Source organism: Notolepis coatsorum (assembly GCF_963971535.1).
Source record: "Notolepis coatsorum genome assembly, chromosome: 14".
Taxonomy (NCBI): domain Eukaryota; kingdom Metazoa; phylum Chordata; class Actinopteri; order Aulopiformes; family Paralepididae; genus Notolepis; species Notolepis coatsorum.
The window spans coordinates 83156953-83174078 of record NC_140178.1 but is presented as its reverse complement, the minus strand read 5'-3'; the positions used below and the strand labels follow the sequence as shown (position 1 = coordinate 83174078).

General features: G+C 46.8%; 1 protein-coding gene across 1 annotated transcript in view; it reads left to right on the top strand.

The window, feature by feature from the left end:
* Positions 1–719: 719 nt before the first annotated feature.
* The window catches only part of LOC311240585 (adhesion G protein-coupled receptor E3-like), a gene marked incomplete at both ends in the record, with an annotated part of 93875 nt that continues 77468 nt past the window's right edge, over positions 720–17126 (top strand). The window contains 3 exons of the mRNA XM_084329160.1: positions 720–828; positions 14630–14701; positions 15241–15336. Of these exons, the coding sequence (XP_084185286.1) occupies positions 720–828; positions 14630–14701; positions 15241–15336 (277 nt within the window). The remainder of the gene's footprint in view (positions 829–14629; positions 14702–15240; positions 15337–17126) is intronic.

Below are 17126 nucleotides of genomic sequence, written 5' to 3'. Positions count from 1 at the left end.
GTCAGGCGGCCTTCGACCATCTGCGGAAGTGCCTCTTGACACCCCCAGTGCTGGCCTACCCCGACCTCCAGCTCCCCTTCATAGTGACCACAGACGGGAGTTACTTGGGACTGGGAGCGGTACTAAGTCAGAAACAAGAGGGTGTGGAGCGAGTCATCGCCTTTGCGAGCCGAGGCCTGCGTGGGTCCGAAAGGAATGACCAAAATTATAGTGCGTTCAAGCTGGAACTCCTCGCCCTGAAGTGGGCAGTCACTGAGAAGTTCAGAGACCTCTTGATGTACGCCCAGTTCACCGTGATCACCGACCACAACCCGCTGAGGCACCTCGGCACGGCCAACCTGGGAGCAGTGGAGCAGCGCTGGAACGCTAAGCTGGCGGAGTACGACTTCGTGGTGCACTACAAACCTGGTCGACTCAACCAGAACGCAGACGCCCTGTCTCACATGCCGATGCGATCAGAACCCGAAGTGGAAGACACAGAGAAAGACTTCCTAACGATACCCGCGACCGGCACTCACACCCGTCAGGGTCTCCAAGAACAGACCGCCCCATTGTCCGTCCCCGCCCCAGTCGCCCGCGATGGCTAGGTCGTGGTCCCCGCGGAGGAAGTACGGGCTCTGCTGTGCCCCGGGAGACTGACAGAGACGCGGGAGGTCCCGAGCGGCAGTGCACGACAGATAGCGGCACAGAAGGGGAACAGCGGATATGACTGGGCGGAAATGCGGCAACTTCAGGCAGACGACCCCGAGTTGGGTCCGGTGTGGCGGGCGGTGACGCAGGGGGTCCCTCCCGCTAAAGTACAGCTGAAAGAAGGAGACCCGAAACTCCGCAAGTTATACGGGCAGTGGGAGCGGTTCCGTCTGCACCAACAAGTACTGTTTCGGCGCGTCAGCGATCCCTGCGACGGGGAGGAGGTTCTCCAGCTTGTGGTGCCCACAGCCCTGCGACGGAGGATCTACGAGACCCAGCACGAAGATGCGGGACACTACGGGGGACGAGGGACGCGATGTGCATTAGCCTGCGATGTGTTCCCTAAAGCCCAGGCCCAGATGACCTGCACTAACGTGACGGCACCCATGGAGGTCCTGGCCATGGATTTCACCGTATTGGAGAGGTCGGCAGGTGGCTACGAGAACGTACTGGTGCTGACCGATATGTTCACCAGGTTCACTATTGCCGTACCGACCAAAGACCAGACTGCGAAGACCACCGCCGCCGCCATCATCAAGTACTGGTTCGTGTACTACGGTTGCCCTGCCCGACTCCATGCCGATCAAGGGTGAAATTTCGAGTCGAGCGTCATCAAGGAGCTCTGCCGACTGTACGGAATTTCAAAGAGCCGCACCACGCCTTACCATCCCCAGGGGAATGGGCAATGCGAGAGGTTCAATCGGACAATGCATGACATGCTGCGTAGTCTGCCCACAGAGAAGAAGCGGGACTGGAAGGAGCACCTACCGGAGTTGGTACTTACGTACAACTGCCACGTGCACTCCTCCACGGGATACTCTCCCTTCTACCTGCTCTTCGGGAGGGACGCTAGGATGCCCCGGGATGTCCTGGGGGGCAGAGACGTCATTGAGGAGGGGGCGGCGGACCTGGACGAGTGGGTGCAGAGTCACCACGAGCGACTAAAGGCTGCCGCGGAGGCCGCCGAGGCCACGGCGAAGCAGGCGTCCCATCGATGCAAGAGAATTTACGACAGGAAGAGCAGAGGTGCACTCCTGCGGGCCGGAGACCGGGTCCAGATACGCGACCACCGAATCCGGGGCCGTAATAAGATACAGGACAAGTGGGAGCCTACGTCGTATGTGGTGGTTAAGCAGAGCCACGAAGGGACGCCTGTGTTCACGGTCAGGCCCGAAGCAGGGGGTCCAGAAAGGACCGTGCATCAAAACCAGCTCAAGACCTGTCCCTTCCCGGCTTCTGACCCGGAAGTGCGGGCGAGGGCCCCTCGACGGATCCCGGTGGCACCGCGGAGCTCGTCCGAATCAGACATCGGAGAGGCTTTCGGGCACCGGCGAGAACCGCATCCTAGGGCGTGTAACCACCCCGGGCCCATATGGGACGCCCCTGAAGAAGCAGCGAACGCCGAGTCAGAGGCGGAATCGACCCCCTCAGGAGAGGAGGGGGAAGACGGCGGAGACGGAGTCGAAGAAGAGGCCGCTGGCGGTCCACCGATGGCCCCGGAGGGCGAGGCTGTGGTCCATGACCCGCCAACGGACACTGAATCATCCGACACGGAGTCGGAGGTGGGGGAAGTGGAACCTCCCCGGGTGGAACCCACCCGGCCCCAGAGGAGCACCAGAGGTCGGCTACCCGCTCGGTATCGCCAGGACTACGTGCTCAAGAGTGTGTTTGTCGAACAGTGTGTCCAACTCATGAAGGAGTGTGTGAAACTGTTAGCATAGTGTGTGATTGTCGATCTATGCGTGAAACTGTTGGTCTCAGGACCGTTTTCATGCATGCGTTAGTTGGTGTTTCGTTGTGTTAACTTGCAGAGTTCAAAGTTGGGGGAAATGTAGCAACCTGAAAATATGCCTATTATTCAGATGTGCTGACTTGCCTTTTTATCTCCCCTGATGCACCAAGACATTCTAATTAGTCTCTGCTAATATTCTCTCGAACAATGACGCAGGCCCCTCCTTGTTCTACTCGCTGGAATATGGATTATGAACAGGATTACTGGACCCTACTCTATCAGCCTTTTCCGTGTGTGCCTAGTTGGCGGTACCAGCAGGGGGCGGTGGCAGGCAGAGAGCGTACGAGAGAGACGGAGAAGGAAGTAGACGGAAGTGCGAGGAACCAGCCTCTTCGACATTGGACTTGGATCGGTTCAGTCGTGTCTGGACAGAGCCCCGTATTGAACTTGAGTATATTACGGGTTATCCTATAACAGTAAACGTAGAAGCGTGTTGCATGTTTCCCTACTGAATACCCTAGCGATACAACAAGTTATCCCAGAAGAATTGCGGTATCGCCCTGAGGGGTTTAAGTTAAAGTTATTCCCTCTAGCGAAGCGCCCCGCCAGCGTGGCGCGAAGAGGACCGGTGTTTAGGGACACCCTGCGTTATGATATTTCCCGTCTAGCAGGAGGGCTGTTTGGGACCCAGAGTGTAGCTGCAGTGTGAGTGAGGGCAAGTTAGACATGCGCGTCGACCCAGCATCAGCTGTCTACAACCAGTCCGCTCCGGCTGTCTACAACCAGATCTGCACCCGGCTGCCTTTGTGGTAATATTGAGTTGAATTTCATAAACAGCCTTGTATACTGTTTAGCAGAAGTGGTGGCAGGGATAGTTGAATAGACAAAGGTCACCCCCACTAGGTGATCAGATTAGTACTGTATGGTAAATAGGGCCCAAAGGGTCAAAGCGATCATGTCACACCCCCCCTCGTGAGACAAGCCAGGCCCCTTCATCTCAGCAAAAGATCACACGGACGTGGGCCACCGATGGGCCCCTTCTGTCTCTGTCCCATCAACGTCGCCACAACCCCAGGGGGGGGGGGCTGCCAGCGCCCACAAGGACACCCCCCACAAGAGATCAACCCCCACAAGAAGACGCTGGATTGGACCAGCCATATGTATTATTGGCTAGAAATGATAGGATATAAGGGCCTACATAGGGTTATTCTGGAGCTCTCAGACAAAACACAACCCCAGGGGGTCTGTTGAGCTCCACCGCTTCACCACCAGAGAGACTGCTGTGCTGTTTGCATTTTATGTGAGTAAAATCATGGGAAAACACCATTTGTTGTTTAAAGTTTAGTGTAAATCCTTAAATATCTGAAACCAGATTTACTCATGTATAAATGTGTGCAGCATGGTCAATGTATGTTCAGATTATGTTACCGACTGTTTTATGTACATTATTGAGGTTGGAGATGCAAACCTGATTGTGATATTTCTGTACAGCGGACAGCTCTGTTAATGTTCTCTGATCATCTTTTGTATGTAAAAGTCAACCTTTTATTCACCCTTGGCCCTGACTCAAATAAATCAGTTGAGTTGAAATACAGTTCTGGTTTGTTTGGCGTACACGTTTTATTCCTCATCTGCTAAGTCAGATGAGGAGACCAACGATTCTACAAGTATGAATCTTTCCTCCTCCTTCCAGATGGTCAAATCTCATTGTGTTGTACTACAATAACCTCAAATTATTGTAGAAAGTCTGTGGGAATTTACCACAGAAATGGTGCCGTGACCCGGATCCTCTGTGTCTCCCCCTGAAAAGGTGCGGTAGGGTCTTGTCATATGTGTCGTATCTGGACCATGCTGTGTGTTGGGGACACGGGGCAAAGAGCTGGGGTGTTGCTGCGTTTGAAGTGATTAACGATGGGCTTGTTGTCTGAATGGAGGAGAGAGAAGGACAGGATGAAGGTTGGTTGTGTACGCCACTGTTTGGGGCCCACGGTGAATATGGCTTTTGCATGCAGGGTTGGGGGTTGCGGTGTCTTAGGTTAGGATGTCCGGAGGTATGACGATCGCGCTTGTTGTGCAGTGAACATGCAAACGTGGGCTTTTTATGTTTGTATGTTTATTCGGACACAGGAGGCCGGTCTCGGCCCAGCGGGCCACGGGGGTTGGGTTGGTTAACTCGTATGGAATATACTCTATGAACTATACGGGGGAGTTGCACCAAGAAGGTTGGTGGCGCACAGACTATCTGGTCATGATGTAAAGGGAGATAGCGTCGCATGACGGCAGGTAAAAGGCTTTTCTGGCTAGGAAGCGCGGCGATCTGGTGTGTGCGACAGGGGCGCGTTCTGAGTATATAGATTCCCTAAAAATTATTCTCAGGAAGAGGGCGCGGGTAATGGTTGATTAAGATTTTTTTGTTCTGAATGGGGAGAGAGCTGTGTATAAGAAGAGCTCTGTTGTTATTTAGAACATGCAAATCAGGTATGGTAAAGATGAGTTTGGCCCCTGCATGATCGGGGAACTTGGTCTGTGCGATTACAGGAATAACACGTAGTAATTAATAGATGGTAGGGGTGCCGGTGTGTTCAAGAGGCTCAATAATAGAATGGTTTACTGGCTGATCGCGTGATAGTCAGGACGTGTCTGCGGGAACCAATCGGCCGAATTAAATGAAGATATATATTCGTCCTTAGGTATAATATCGAATTGGGTCCGGAGATCCCTTTTTAATCTTGAGCGAAACCGGCGTGTTGATTCAATTACGTGCGCTGTGATACGAAAACAATGTGCTTAAAAACATTTGGTTAAGATGACTGATAAAGTACTTCTAGAAATTCGACAACAGTGCTATGGTAAGCTTAAACATTCAGTAATGATTGTATGTGGGTACTATGGCTATGGTTAAGAAATGCATGAATGAATTATGGCTGTGGTTGGGAATGATTGGCGTAACGTAGGAGCTTATTGTTATTTTGTTATGATATTTTAATAGACCAACGGACATATGTTGGAGGCGAGTCCTACTGTTGGTTGGGGCTAGCTGGCTTAGCTCTGTGGAAAAGTCCGCGGTGAAACTGGGGACGTTACAATGGCGTTATGAGAGGATTGATTAAACGCTGTGGCGGTGAGTACAGGTGAGAGGCGAATCTAGACGTGGACGGGAGAAATTGTGGCCGTTTTGAGGGTTATTATTGATGCAGTAACGATGGTATAATATGATATTAGGGATTCGCTGCTTGGTGACGTCATGGTGTTGTGGGGAGTATGTAACGTTCGCGGTGCTATGGAGTGAGGCGGAGTAGGTAGGAGAAAGGATTCGTGTTGAACTATATGTGCGGCGTTGGTCGGTGTAAATGTTTTAAAAATTCTTTTCTGTTAGAGTGGTTGGTTATTTTAAGCTTGTGTGAGTTGTTTATGCTTTGGATGGTACTGAGCGAATTGCGTGGATGAACGGATCTTGAAAGGCACGGCTCCCGTGAGGGCCTTGAACGTCGCATTAGAGCTGGCTAAAGCTAGTTAGCTTGCATGCCGTTGTTTTGTGGCGTTTGCGGGCGGCAGACATTACGTTTCGAGTTTTGATGATGTTGGGGAAGGGGTAGATAACGTGGTAGATAACGTGATAAATGTCGTGGCAGATTATGAATATCGGGGCATGTTATGAATGTCGTGGCAGATTTTGGTTGTCGTAAACGACGTTATAACAGCCGCTTCGGTTGCAACTGCGCATGCGCGGTACAACGTGGATTGGGTCTGGTGCATTCGTGATAGTTCGCTCGGGGGACAGGAATAACGGGTAAGAGAATATTCTGCATTATGTAATATGGTTATATTTGTATATTGTGCATTGTATTTTTGTGTAAGGAGGGGAAGAGGTGTAACATGTATGGTGGTTAGATTAGAAATAAGTACAGCTCAATACACACAATTGTTAAGGGGATGCAGACCAAAGGAAGACTTTTGTCTTGTTTACATCAGGGTCCCCCAGTTTCAATTTATCAGATAGTCAGTACTGCTACAACTACATACCAGATTTGCAAATTCAGTCACCCGTGTTAAAATACATCATAACTTTTATTGCATACATGATACACAGATAAACGGTAGTTTGAGAGTAGCTATAGGCTGAATTTGGAAAATGGCTCTACACTAGAGTTACACAATGCTTGCAGTAAAATCAATTTATCACATGTGTATGAAGAAAGGAGCATTTAGGACTAACCACTATAAATGTTATGCTGAAATGAATGATGCTTACATGTATAATAGGGGTAATGTGTACAATTGTAAGCTTGGAATAATAATGTTGTGTTTTATGTAGCTTGAATTAAGATGCTTGTATAGAATGCATTGATGTTGAAATGTCAGATGTTGATACTTGATATAGCTTTAATGACACCATTGATTTAAATAGGATAATGTTTATATTATTTGCTAAATGTTTTATAGTGGAATTTGATACAGGCCCAGTTGTGAAGCAGGATAATTTGCTGATGCTTGTTTTAGATTGTTAAATCTTTTAATACACTGTTAATATGGTTAGAACGTTGTGTTTACAGTGATCGAAACGATTGTTTTTATTAATCCTTAATGAGTTTCATTGCTATGTTGAAATACTGTTAGAATGTTATGTCTTTAAATGCCAATTGCAAAATCCTTGGGTCACAGTGGGGTAATTTAGTGACAAGGGGTTTGGTTTATATGCTATTTTGATGACTGTATGATGGTGTATTACTTTTAGACTCTAGGGGACAGCTGCCCCTGGGGGATGAAATGTGTGAGTTTGACCCTTTTTGGTGTTTACAGGAGGGCCCAAGGGGGGTCGTGCATACAGCTGTTGTTTACAATGGCTGTTGGTTCTTATATGACAGGATGGCGTGAGATTAGATGCAACAGGAGAGGGTCAGAGGTGAAGATGCAGGAGACAGTTGTAGAGTGAGAGAACAGTTGGCAGTTATTTTTATGACGGGGGAAATGTTGAGACAGGAGGCGTGCTAATACAGAACACAGGTGGGTCAGTGAGTGAGACAATCAGGGGGGTAGTCGTTCAATGGGGTTATGACTTTTGAAGGGCTAGCTTTTTGGTTAGGGAGAATAGCGGTAGACTCTCAAGGTACTAGGAATGCTTTGAGGTTCTGTCGTTGAGGGAGAGTTCCTAGACTCTCTCTGGCAGTAGGTAGGAGTGTAGAAATTAAGTGTGAATTGTATTAGCCAGAGATGAGTGTAGCCTGATGAGAGAGCAGAAGAGATGAGTGCAGAAGAACTAACCTTTGTTTGTCAGAAATGTGAGATGATTAACGAGTGTGGTGAAGGGTATATGTTTATAATATGAATGAGGCGTGGATGATGTTGAATTGTGATGTTTGGTGGGTTTTAGCTTTTATTTCTTTTTTAGAATGTGTTGTGGCACTGTGAAAGTGGAGGTTTGGTTGAGTTGGTACAGATGTTATTTTTTATTTAAATTTAATTTTTGTATGTATGTGTGAGATTGGGAGGTCCTTTTGATTTCGGTGAATGATTGAGCGGGGGATGGTGGCCAGGAAGCCTTAAAAACCCATTCACACACAGGCACACACACACACACACACACACGCACACAGACACACACACGCACACACACAGACACACACAGACACACACACACACAGACACACATTCACACGATCTGATTTCACATACATACACGCACACAACTTAGCTTTCACTTAAGGTGAAACTAGTCTTAGAAATAACAAAATGTGTTTAGGTAAGGGGTGTATCGAACCACTTGGGTTATACCATTATCATTTGTTTCATATCATTTGTTTTACTGAAGGAGTTTGTCTTTATTACTTTCATTTGATTTGATTTCTGTTGAATGTTTTGCAGGGATGAGGTATTGAAGTAAAAATTTTTAGATTTCTTTTCTATTTTTGATCTATGATTGTGTGGCCTGAATGGGTGTGAATGGGGCCTGTAGAGGGAGAATGTGCTGGCTTAAGAGGTGTCAAAGTCACTGACATATGTGGATGGTACGGTTGGGTGATGAGATGTATTGATTTACTGTTTTAGGTATGAAAGGTTTAGATGTAGAGTTTTGGTTTCTTTTCTTTTCTTTCTAAATAACCATTAAGGTGGTCTGCGGTTGGAGCTGGTTATTTTCATTTGATTTGCTTTCACATCTGTTGGAATGTTTTTTTGATTATTTGCCTTTTGTTTGTTGTTTCTCTGTCATGATCTGGTGAGAGGACTGTTGGAGCGTGAGATGCATTGGGACAGATCGATGGCAGTTAAGTGGTCCCATTACGTTTGCATAATGGTTAAACATTTGGTTTCTCTTGAGAAATATTTGACATATTGTGTAAAGAAAATTTGTTTTGTGTTCTTGTTCCCTTGCAGTTCAGTCGGAGAGGGAGGATGGACCATCACAAGTGGAGGGATCATGGGGAAAATGTGTAGGAATACATTTCATTAGATTATGACACGATGGTGTGAACCCGTTCAGTCAGTTCCTGTGGGAGATTGTTGGACTGTGGAAAGAGGTCGCTTGTAGACGCGGCCCCTCCTTCAATATAGCCCCGGATACAAAGGCCGGAGGTTGAGACAAACCTCCAGACTGACGGAGTCGTTCGTCTGTAGATCCATGGAAATACAGTCATGGGACAGAATATGACGAGGTCCAGGCCTACAAACATTGGCTTCAGCTGAGGCTGGCCGACATGGGGTGGAGGGGGGGGGGGGCGAAAACGGTCGGAGACTGTGCAGCCAAAGCGTTGAACAAGGGCCTCTGTGTGATTGATTGGTATGTTGGACGGGAGGTGACTGAACGGTAACAACTGGTATAGATTATGACACAACGCAAGAGTACTAAACTAAACACATACACATAGGTGGAGTAAAAAGTAAGGTGTAGGTTATGGCCGACATGATGAAAAAATAATTTCCTTGCGTGATGCTCCTCCCTCCCTGTCGACTGTGCGCTGAGGTGGTAGGTATTGTTATGTCCATGGGTGTTATGTCCATGGGATGTTCATAAAGGGGGGAGAGGTGAGAAGACCAACTGAGTTGATTATGCAAAATGTGATTGGGCTGACTTGGAAAAGGAATTAACAGGAGAGGAGAAGCAAAATGTATGAAAGAATGAATAATAATCTCTGTGTCTCCCCAGATCATGTAAACGGATACCATAATTTTAAAAAATTGTGTTTTATTTGAAATGTGTAATGTTTAGATTAAATTGTTTTAATTGTTTTTAGCATATTCAATGTGCCCAGAGGACGAGGCCGGATGAAAGAGTGGTAAACACTGTTTCATTTAAGGCAGAGTAGGTTAATTGGGGTTCTGGATGAATGGGTCATTTGGATTCCCCGGGAGGGGGCCATAGTCAGGGGAAATGGGGGAAAGAAAAGAAGAAGACAAGAAGGCAAAAATTGATGAGATGTACCAAAGAAGAATGGAACAAATTGAGAAGAAAAATTGTGAAAAATTCAAAATTTATGATTTTTGTAATTATGTTAAATTTTATGGCTAGTATGTATAGAAAATCAAGTCAATATATCATATGTGACGATAAGAATCGTCAAAACGGGGAATGTGGTAATATTGAGTTGAATTTCATAAACAGCCTTGTATACTGTTTAGCAGAAGTGGTGGCAGGGATAGTTGAATAGACAAAGGTCACCCCCACTAGGTGATCAGATTAGTACTGTATGGTAAATAGGGCCCAAAGGGTCAAAGCGATCATGTCACACCCCCCCTCGTGAGACAAGCCAGGCCCCTTCATCTCAGCAAAAGATCACACGGACGTGGGCCACCGATGGGCCCCTTCTGTCTCTGTCCCATCAACGTCGCCACAACCCCAGGGGGGGGGGGGCTGCCAGCGCCCACAAGGACACCCCCCACAAGAGATCAACCCCCACAAGAAGACGCTGGATTGGACCAGCCATATGTATTATTGGCTAGAAATGATAGGATATAAGGGCCTACATAGGGTTATTCTGGAGCTCTCAGACCAAACACAACCCAGGGGGTCTGTTGAGCTCCACCGCTTCACCACCAGAGAGACTGAACTGCTGTGCTGTTTGCATTTTATGTGAGTAAAATCATGGGAAAACACCATTTGTTGTTTAAAGTTTAGTGTAAATCCTTAAATATCTGAAACCAGATTTACTCATGTATAAATGGGTGCAGCATGGTCAATGTATGTTCAGATTATGTTACCGACTGTTTTATGTACATTATTGAGGTTGGAGATGCAAACCTGATTGTGATATTTCTGTACAACAGACAGCTGTTAATGTTTTCTGATAATCTTTTGTATGTAAAAGTCAACCTTTTATTCACTCTTGGCCCTGACTCAAATAAATCAGCTGAGTTGAAATACAGTTCTGGTTTGTCTGGCGTAAACGTTTTATTCCTCATCTGCTAAAGTCAGATAAGGAGACCAACGATTCTATTAGTATGAATTATCCCTTTCTCCTCCTTCCAGTTAATCAATCTCATTGTATTGTACTACAATAACCTCAAATTATTGTAGAAAGTCTGTGGGAATTTACCACACCTTCAGAGCACGGGAGTTCGTCCCGACCAACAGAGGTCGCCACCACCCAGCACACGCTCTCAGCCCAAAACTGCCCTCTGTTCCAATCCCGCTTGCTAGCGCCCTCTCCGAGAGCCTTCGACGCCATCTTGCCTTCCGGACGACGGTGGCGCGGCGAGGCCGCCATTTTGGTTGAGTACAATTGAGCATCTATGCTCCGGTGCTATTACACAGTACACAGTGTGGTGCAGCCTGCGGGCGAGGTTAACGTTGCTAACTACAGTTCATAAGGGGAACCCCAAACAATATATGCCGGCATTAATATAGGACTTGTGTTTGGTATTTGTGGGCCCACCTTTTGATTTCTTTTCATTTTCTTTGAGTGTGATAACGTGTTTGGTTCGTTAATAATATTTTCCCATCTAATTAACCCTTTCCCTGTGGGGGGGTTACAGACCTGGGGCATCATAAGTAAAGCCCAGAGAGGTATTATTCTCACCATATAATTAAAGCCTGGTAAAATGTAGTATACATGGTACTGACCCAGACGTGGGCGAGGAGTCAAAGGCATTAAAGTATATTATTCCTGGCACTAACACAGAGGTGTGTGTAGAATATACGTAGACATAAGGTATTGAGTTGCACATGGAGTTATAGTAGGACTACAGTCCATTAGAGCACTCCTATTCATCCTTGTAACTAAACAGTACAAAATAACAGTAAAGAATTAGATGGGAGTTCTGTGTGCGTGTCCATTCCTGAGCCGTTTAATAACTCTTTTGGTGTGGGTAGGGTGACCAGGTGTCCCCCTTTTGGTTGTACTGTCCCACCATTTGACCAAATGTCCCGCGTCCCTCATATTGAGAGGATGTCCCTCTTTTCGAAGCCAAAAAAAACATGTGTCTAAAAGCCCCTCCCTACAGACAGTAAACGTAGCAACCCGCCTCTTGTCCACACACATTGCTCTGATTGGTTATAGTACTTTAGCGCGCTGCTTGCCTGCTTGTGACGTGACTGAGACTGAGTCGTGACGCTACCTCATATCGCAAATCTGATTGGTAAAAAAAAACACAACAACATTACAAGCAAACTAGTTCAAGATGGAAAGCAGTAAAAATAAACGGACCTGCAGTTACAACCAAGACTGGCAAACGACACATGACTGGGTGAGGCAGATGGCAGGCAATCCGCAGCAGGCTTTCTGTGTTTTGTGTCATAGTTCATTTTCAATTGCGCATGGAGGAGAATACGACTTGAAGCGCCACAGTGGATGTGAGTCTCACTTGAAAGTGGCTCACCAAAAAGAAACATACCTTTCTTTTTAAACCAAACAATGATAGCCAGACGGACAAGGTCACTGCAGCTGAGATAACAAGTGTCTATCACACAGTACAACACTCCCATTCATACAGGTCAGCCGACTGTGGTAACCTTTAACCTTTGATTTAAATCTATTCGGTGAAGACCATGGCAGTTATTCTAATATAGAAACACAATTTATTTGTATTATTATTTTTGTATTATACTACACTGTTTTCCCTAGTTCTGTGTTAACAGGGAATATCAAACACAAGACATTCCTGTCAAGTGATGACGTTTGAATATTTAAAACAGATGTTAGGTGGTATTTAATTTGTATTTATTTTGATTTAACCTTTAACCTTTGATTTAAATCTATTCAGTGAAGACCATGGCAGTTATTCTAATACAAAAATGTACATTATCTATCTGTCCCACTTTGTCCCACTTTGTCCCACCAAAATCTTACTGTTGTCCCACTTTGTCCCACCAAAATCTTACTGTTGTCCCACTTTTGGACTTTTTGCATCTGGTCACCCTAGGTGTGGGTAACGTATATATGTTTGACCCCTTCCTATTCTACCTTTCCCTTTTTATTGTAAGGTTTCTAGGGTCAGTGAGGGAGGGTACTGCTTGCGGGGGGAACCCAGGGTATCTATTTACAATTCAGTCACTAGGTGTGAGAGGGTTTAAAGGAGCAATTGGGGGAAGTGGGAGCGTGTTGGGGAGTACTGCTGACCACCCTGCTGCAGGGGAGGAAGACCAGAGTACCAGACCAGGTTGGTAAATCCCGGGCCCCATCCACTCACACTACCAGCCTCCGGTTGAAGCGCCAGACTCAAAGACGGAGGTGCAGTCAGACAGAGCTCTACTGTGTCTCGCTACCCAGTGATTGTGCCCACCCGTTCCCACGAAGCAGGGATAATCCACCCTGCTACAAATAGAATAGAATAGAATAGAAATGCTTTTATTATCCAGAGGGAAATTTGACACTGCAAATTGCTCAACATTAAACATTTAGACAGAACAGGTCACGAATAAGAATAATAAAACGAATCAAATTGCCTAAGATAAGAGTAGAATAAAATAGAATGTTTGTTTTGTGACGACCCCCACTCTACCTGCAATGGGGAGTCTTCTGACTCAAAGAGCAGGTTGGAGTGGGTAGGTCGTTACCCCAATTTGAATCACCTGGGCAGTGCAGAGAGCTGCTTGCACACACAGTATATATGTTTCCCTTGTATTACTGGACCCTACTCTATCAGCCTTTTCCGTGTGTGCCTAGTTGGCGGTACCAGCAGGGGGCGGTGGCAGGCAGAGAGCGTACGAGAGAGACGGAGAAGGAAGTAGACGGAAGTGCGAGGAACCAGCCTCTTCGACATTGGACTTGGATCGGTTTGGTCGTGTCTGGACAGAGCCCCGTATTGAACTTGAGTATATTACTCAAGTGTCTAGTGTCTGTGGCCTGAGGGTTGCAGCTAGTATTGTATTTGTAGCCTGTTGGCTAGAATTTGTTTGTAGCCTAATTATTTGTATGCCAGTGTTAGGGAGTGAGCTCATGTGATTTGGTCTTTGTTATTGGGGTTTGATTGTTTGGTATTTGGGGGAAGTGGCAGTTTGTTTGTGCAGATTTCTTGTGGTGGAGATTTGTTACTTTGTTTTGTTTGTTTGTTATTGCTTGTGTTGAGACTTTGGGGTTTGATGCCTTAATAATACAGTCTGTGTGTTTTGGGTACCAAAAATCCCCAGGTAGGCGAAGAGGGCAGGTTTCCAATAGGGGGACTTGTCTTGGTATTTTCTTTTTTAGGCGGCCGCAAAAACGTAGGCAGAGACAGGCACTGGCATAGGCGCTTTTGTCCTCTCGGGAGCACGTCTCTGGCTCAGAGGAGTGGCTGTATAACAGGTACTTTTCTGCCCAGAGAGTTCTAGTGCATCAGTACCCCCTACAAGTAGTGGCATGAAGATTGAGCTTTTGAGGTAGTTAGTTAGTTAGTTAGGCCCTGTAGCTAGTCAGGGGGGGAGGTTTCATTTGATCAGACTGTTTGTTTTTTAATGGTATTCACGCTTCATTGTCCCAGCATAGGTTTTGTTTGTTTTGTAGGCCTGTGTCGTATGGCACTTTGTTTGTGAGTGCGGCTCACTTTGTTTAGGCCAATAGTGCACTATGGCACTCAGTTTTGAGCGGCAGAAGGAACTTCTGATACGGCAGCTCAGGCGAGAGTTGGCTTTACAAGAGGCAAAGCACAGACAAGAGTTCGCTTTGGAGGAGATTAGGCAGAAGGCTGAGCTTGCCGAATATATAGATCTGCAGCATAGGGAGCTGGATTTATTGTTTTCTCCTCGTCCACCATTGTCTGTGTTCCCTGTTTCTGTGCCTAACATTTCTCTCATTTCAGGTTTGGGAAGTGGTGTTATGCAGAGAGGTGTGCACGCTGGGTTGCCTGTAGTTGGTGTGGACATCGACCTGGGTAACAATCTTGCTGGGGTGCGGGTGTGGGCCGAGGGGCCTCTCCCAAGTGTAGTCACCCAAGACTCTCCTAGTCCAGCACCCCAAGACTCTCCTAGTCCAGAACCACAAGACTCTCCTAGTCCTATGTTTGACGGTGTTGACAATGACAACATATCAAATGTTGTCATTGTGCATCCAGCCTGTGCAGTGGCACAGGAAATGACAGCAACGTGTGATGCGCAGGGGGTTGCCCAAGGCGCGGATGTTGAGTCTGTTCATCTTAGTTTGGTTCTGCCTGACCCATTTCAGTCCATGTCACAGTCTGATTTGGCTACAGGGGTGGAAATTGATCCGGCTTGGGAAACACTGTTAGATACAGCCGTGCCATTTGAGAATATGGATGAGGCAAATGTTATCTCAAATGTTATTGCCAAAGGCGGAGATGCATTAACATGTGATCATGTGGACCTCCTGACGCCCACCACCTTTTGCCCATCTGAAGGGGGGGGGGGAATAATGGGGAATGCATTAATGTTTCTTTCTGTTCCACCTCTCCAGTGGCCGTTCCTGAGGAGGGACTGCCATTGCTCCTACTGGCTTCCAGAGAGGTCGCCCAGGAGGTCACAGGGTTTAGCCTTGATGACCTGAGGTTTGGTGAGAAAGTTGGTGGTCCCATGACTATTCAGAGTGAGATGGTTGGGAAGGAGAAAATGAAAACGGAAAAAAAGAGAAAGGAAAGGAGAACTGGAAAAAGAAAAAAAAAGAAGATAAAATCTCTTTATGGTCGTTGTGCTGAGATGGAGGATGTTGTTGTGCCCGCAACTTTCCAGCACCTGATGACATGCGTCTGGGCATGGTTGACCGTTTAAGTTTACGTCTGGGCATGGTTGACCATTTAAGTTTATGGCGACCTTATAGGGTTGATTATTGTTTTGATGTGCTTCACCTTTTAACATTCTGTTCTTCTCGTCTCGTTTGCTCCCCCAATCTCTTCTGTCTCTTGTTCTCTTAATTTGCTTCTTAGGATCCTATGTTGCAGAGAGCGGAGGCAGGAGGGTGAGGGGAAAGGGTGACCGGTCCGCAGGGGTGTTGGAGATGATTTGTGGTGTTGTTAATTCTGTGACTGTTGTATTATAAGCCTAGCGCTAATTTTGATAATGCACAAAGAGGCCTAACCCGAGGCCTAACCCTTAACCTATGTGGGGTATGCTTGATAGGTTGGTTGGAAACGCCATTTAGCTCTGTAGATAAAATATCCCTTTTTGGCCCATGTGTTTGATTGTTGACTTTTGTGCTTTGTAATTTGTATTTGTGTGCTCCTCTGGTGTGCAACTCTTGTTTTGTCTGTTCCCCAATCCCTACTGTCTCCTGCTCTCTTAAAATAGCTACCTAGGGCCCTATGTTGCTGAGAGCGGAGGCAGGATGGTGAGGGGAATGGGTGAAGGGTAAACCTATGTTGAATTTGGGAAAAAGTATTATTGTTACATTTGGGTTAGTCACTTATAAATAAAAATGTAATTTGTTAACAGGGTAGAACCCTTGTCTTTAGGGGGAGGGTGTGACGACCCCCACTCTACCTGCAATGGGGAGTCTTCTGACTCAAAGAGCAGGTTGGAGTGGGTAGGTCGTTACCCCAATTTGAATCACCTGGGCAGTGCAGAGAGCTGCCTGCACACACAGTATATATGTTTCCCTTGTCTAACCCTTCTGTGTGCTTCTCCCATCTGCTTTTCCACTTCAGACACCACAGGTTGTATCAGCCACCAAGTGAACCATCTTGGGATCCTTATCCATTCTGATACATACCTATTTGTTTATGCTTTTGTTGTTTAATCAATTATTGTTTTTAGATAGGATTAAATAAATCATTGTTGTTAAATTGAACTCTCATGTGTTGACTTCCTTTATATGACAAACCTCTTCTGGTTCGTCATAGTGTCCCCTGCTCTCAGTCCGCTGCCCCAGCAGGTCACAGCGTACAGGAAGGCGCCTGCCACCACCGACTCATAGAACATCCTCAACATCCTTGTACAGACATTGAAGGATCTCAGCCTTCTGAGGAAGTAGAGTCGGCTCTGGCCCTTCTTGTGCCTCTTGTGTTCTTCTGCATGTTTTGACCCGTTCAGTTTGTTGTCGATGTCCACACAGAGGTATTTGTACTCCTCAACCATGTCCACATTGACTCCCCTGATGGAAACGGGGGTCACAGGTGCACTACTCCTCCTCCCCAGCTCCACCACCAGTTCCCTGGTCTTCGCCACATTTAACTACCAGTTCCCGGTATTCCCTCTCGTCACCGTCCTTTATACATCCCACTATCGCAGAGTCATCAGAAAACTTCTGAAGGTGGCAGGACTCTGACCGATAGTGGAAGTCGTTGGTGTAGACAGTGAAGAGGAAGGGAGAGAGGACTGTCCCCTGCGGGGCCCCGGTGTTGCTGACCA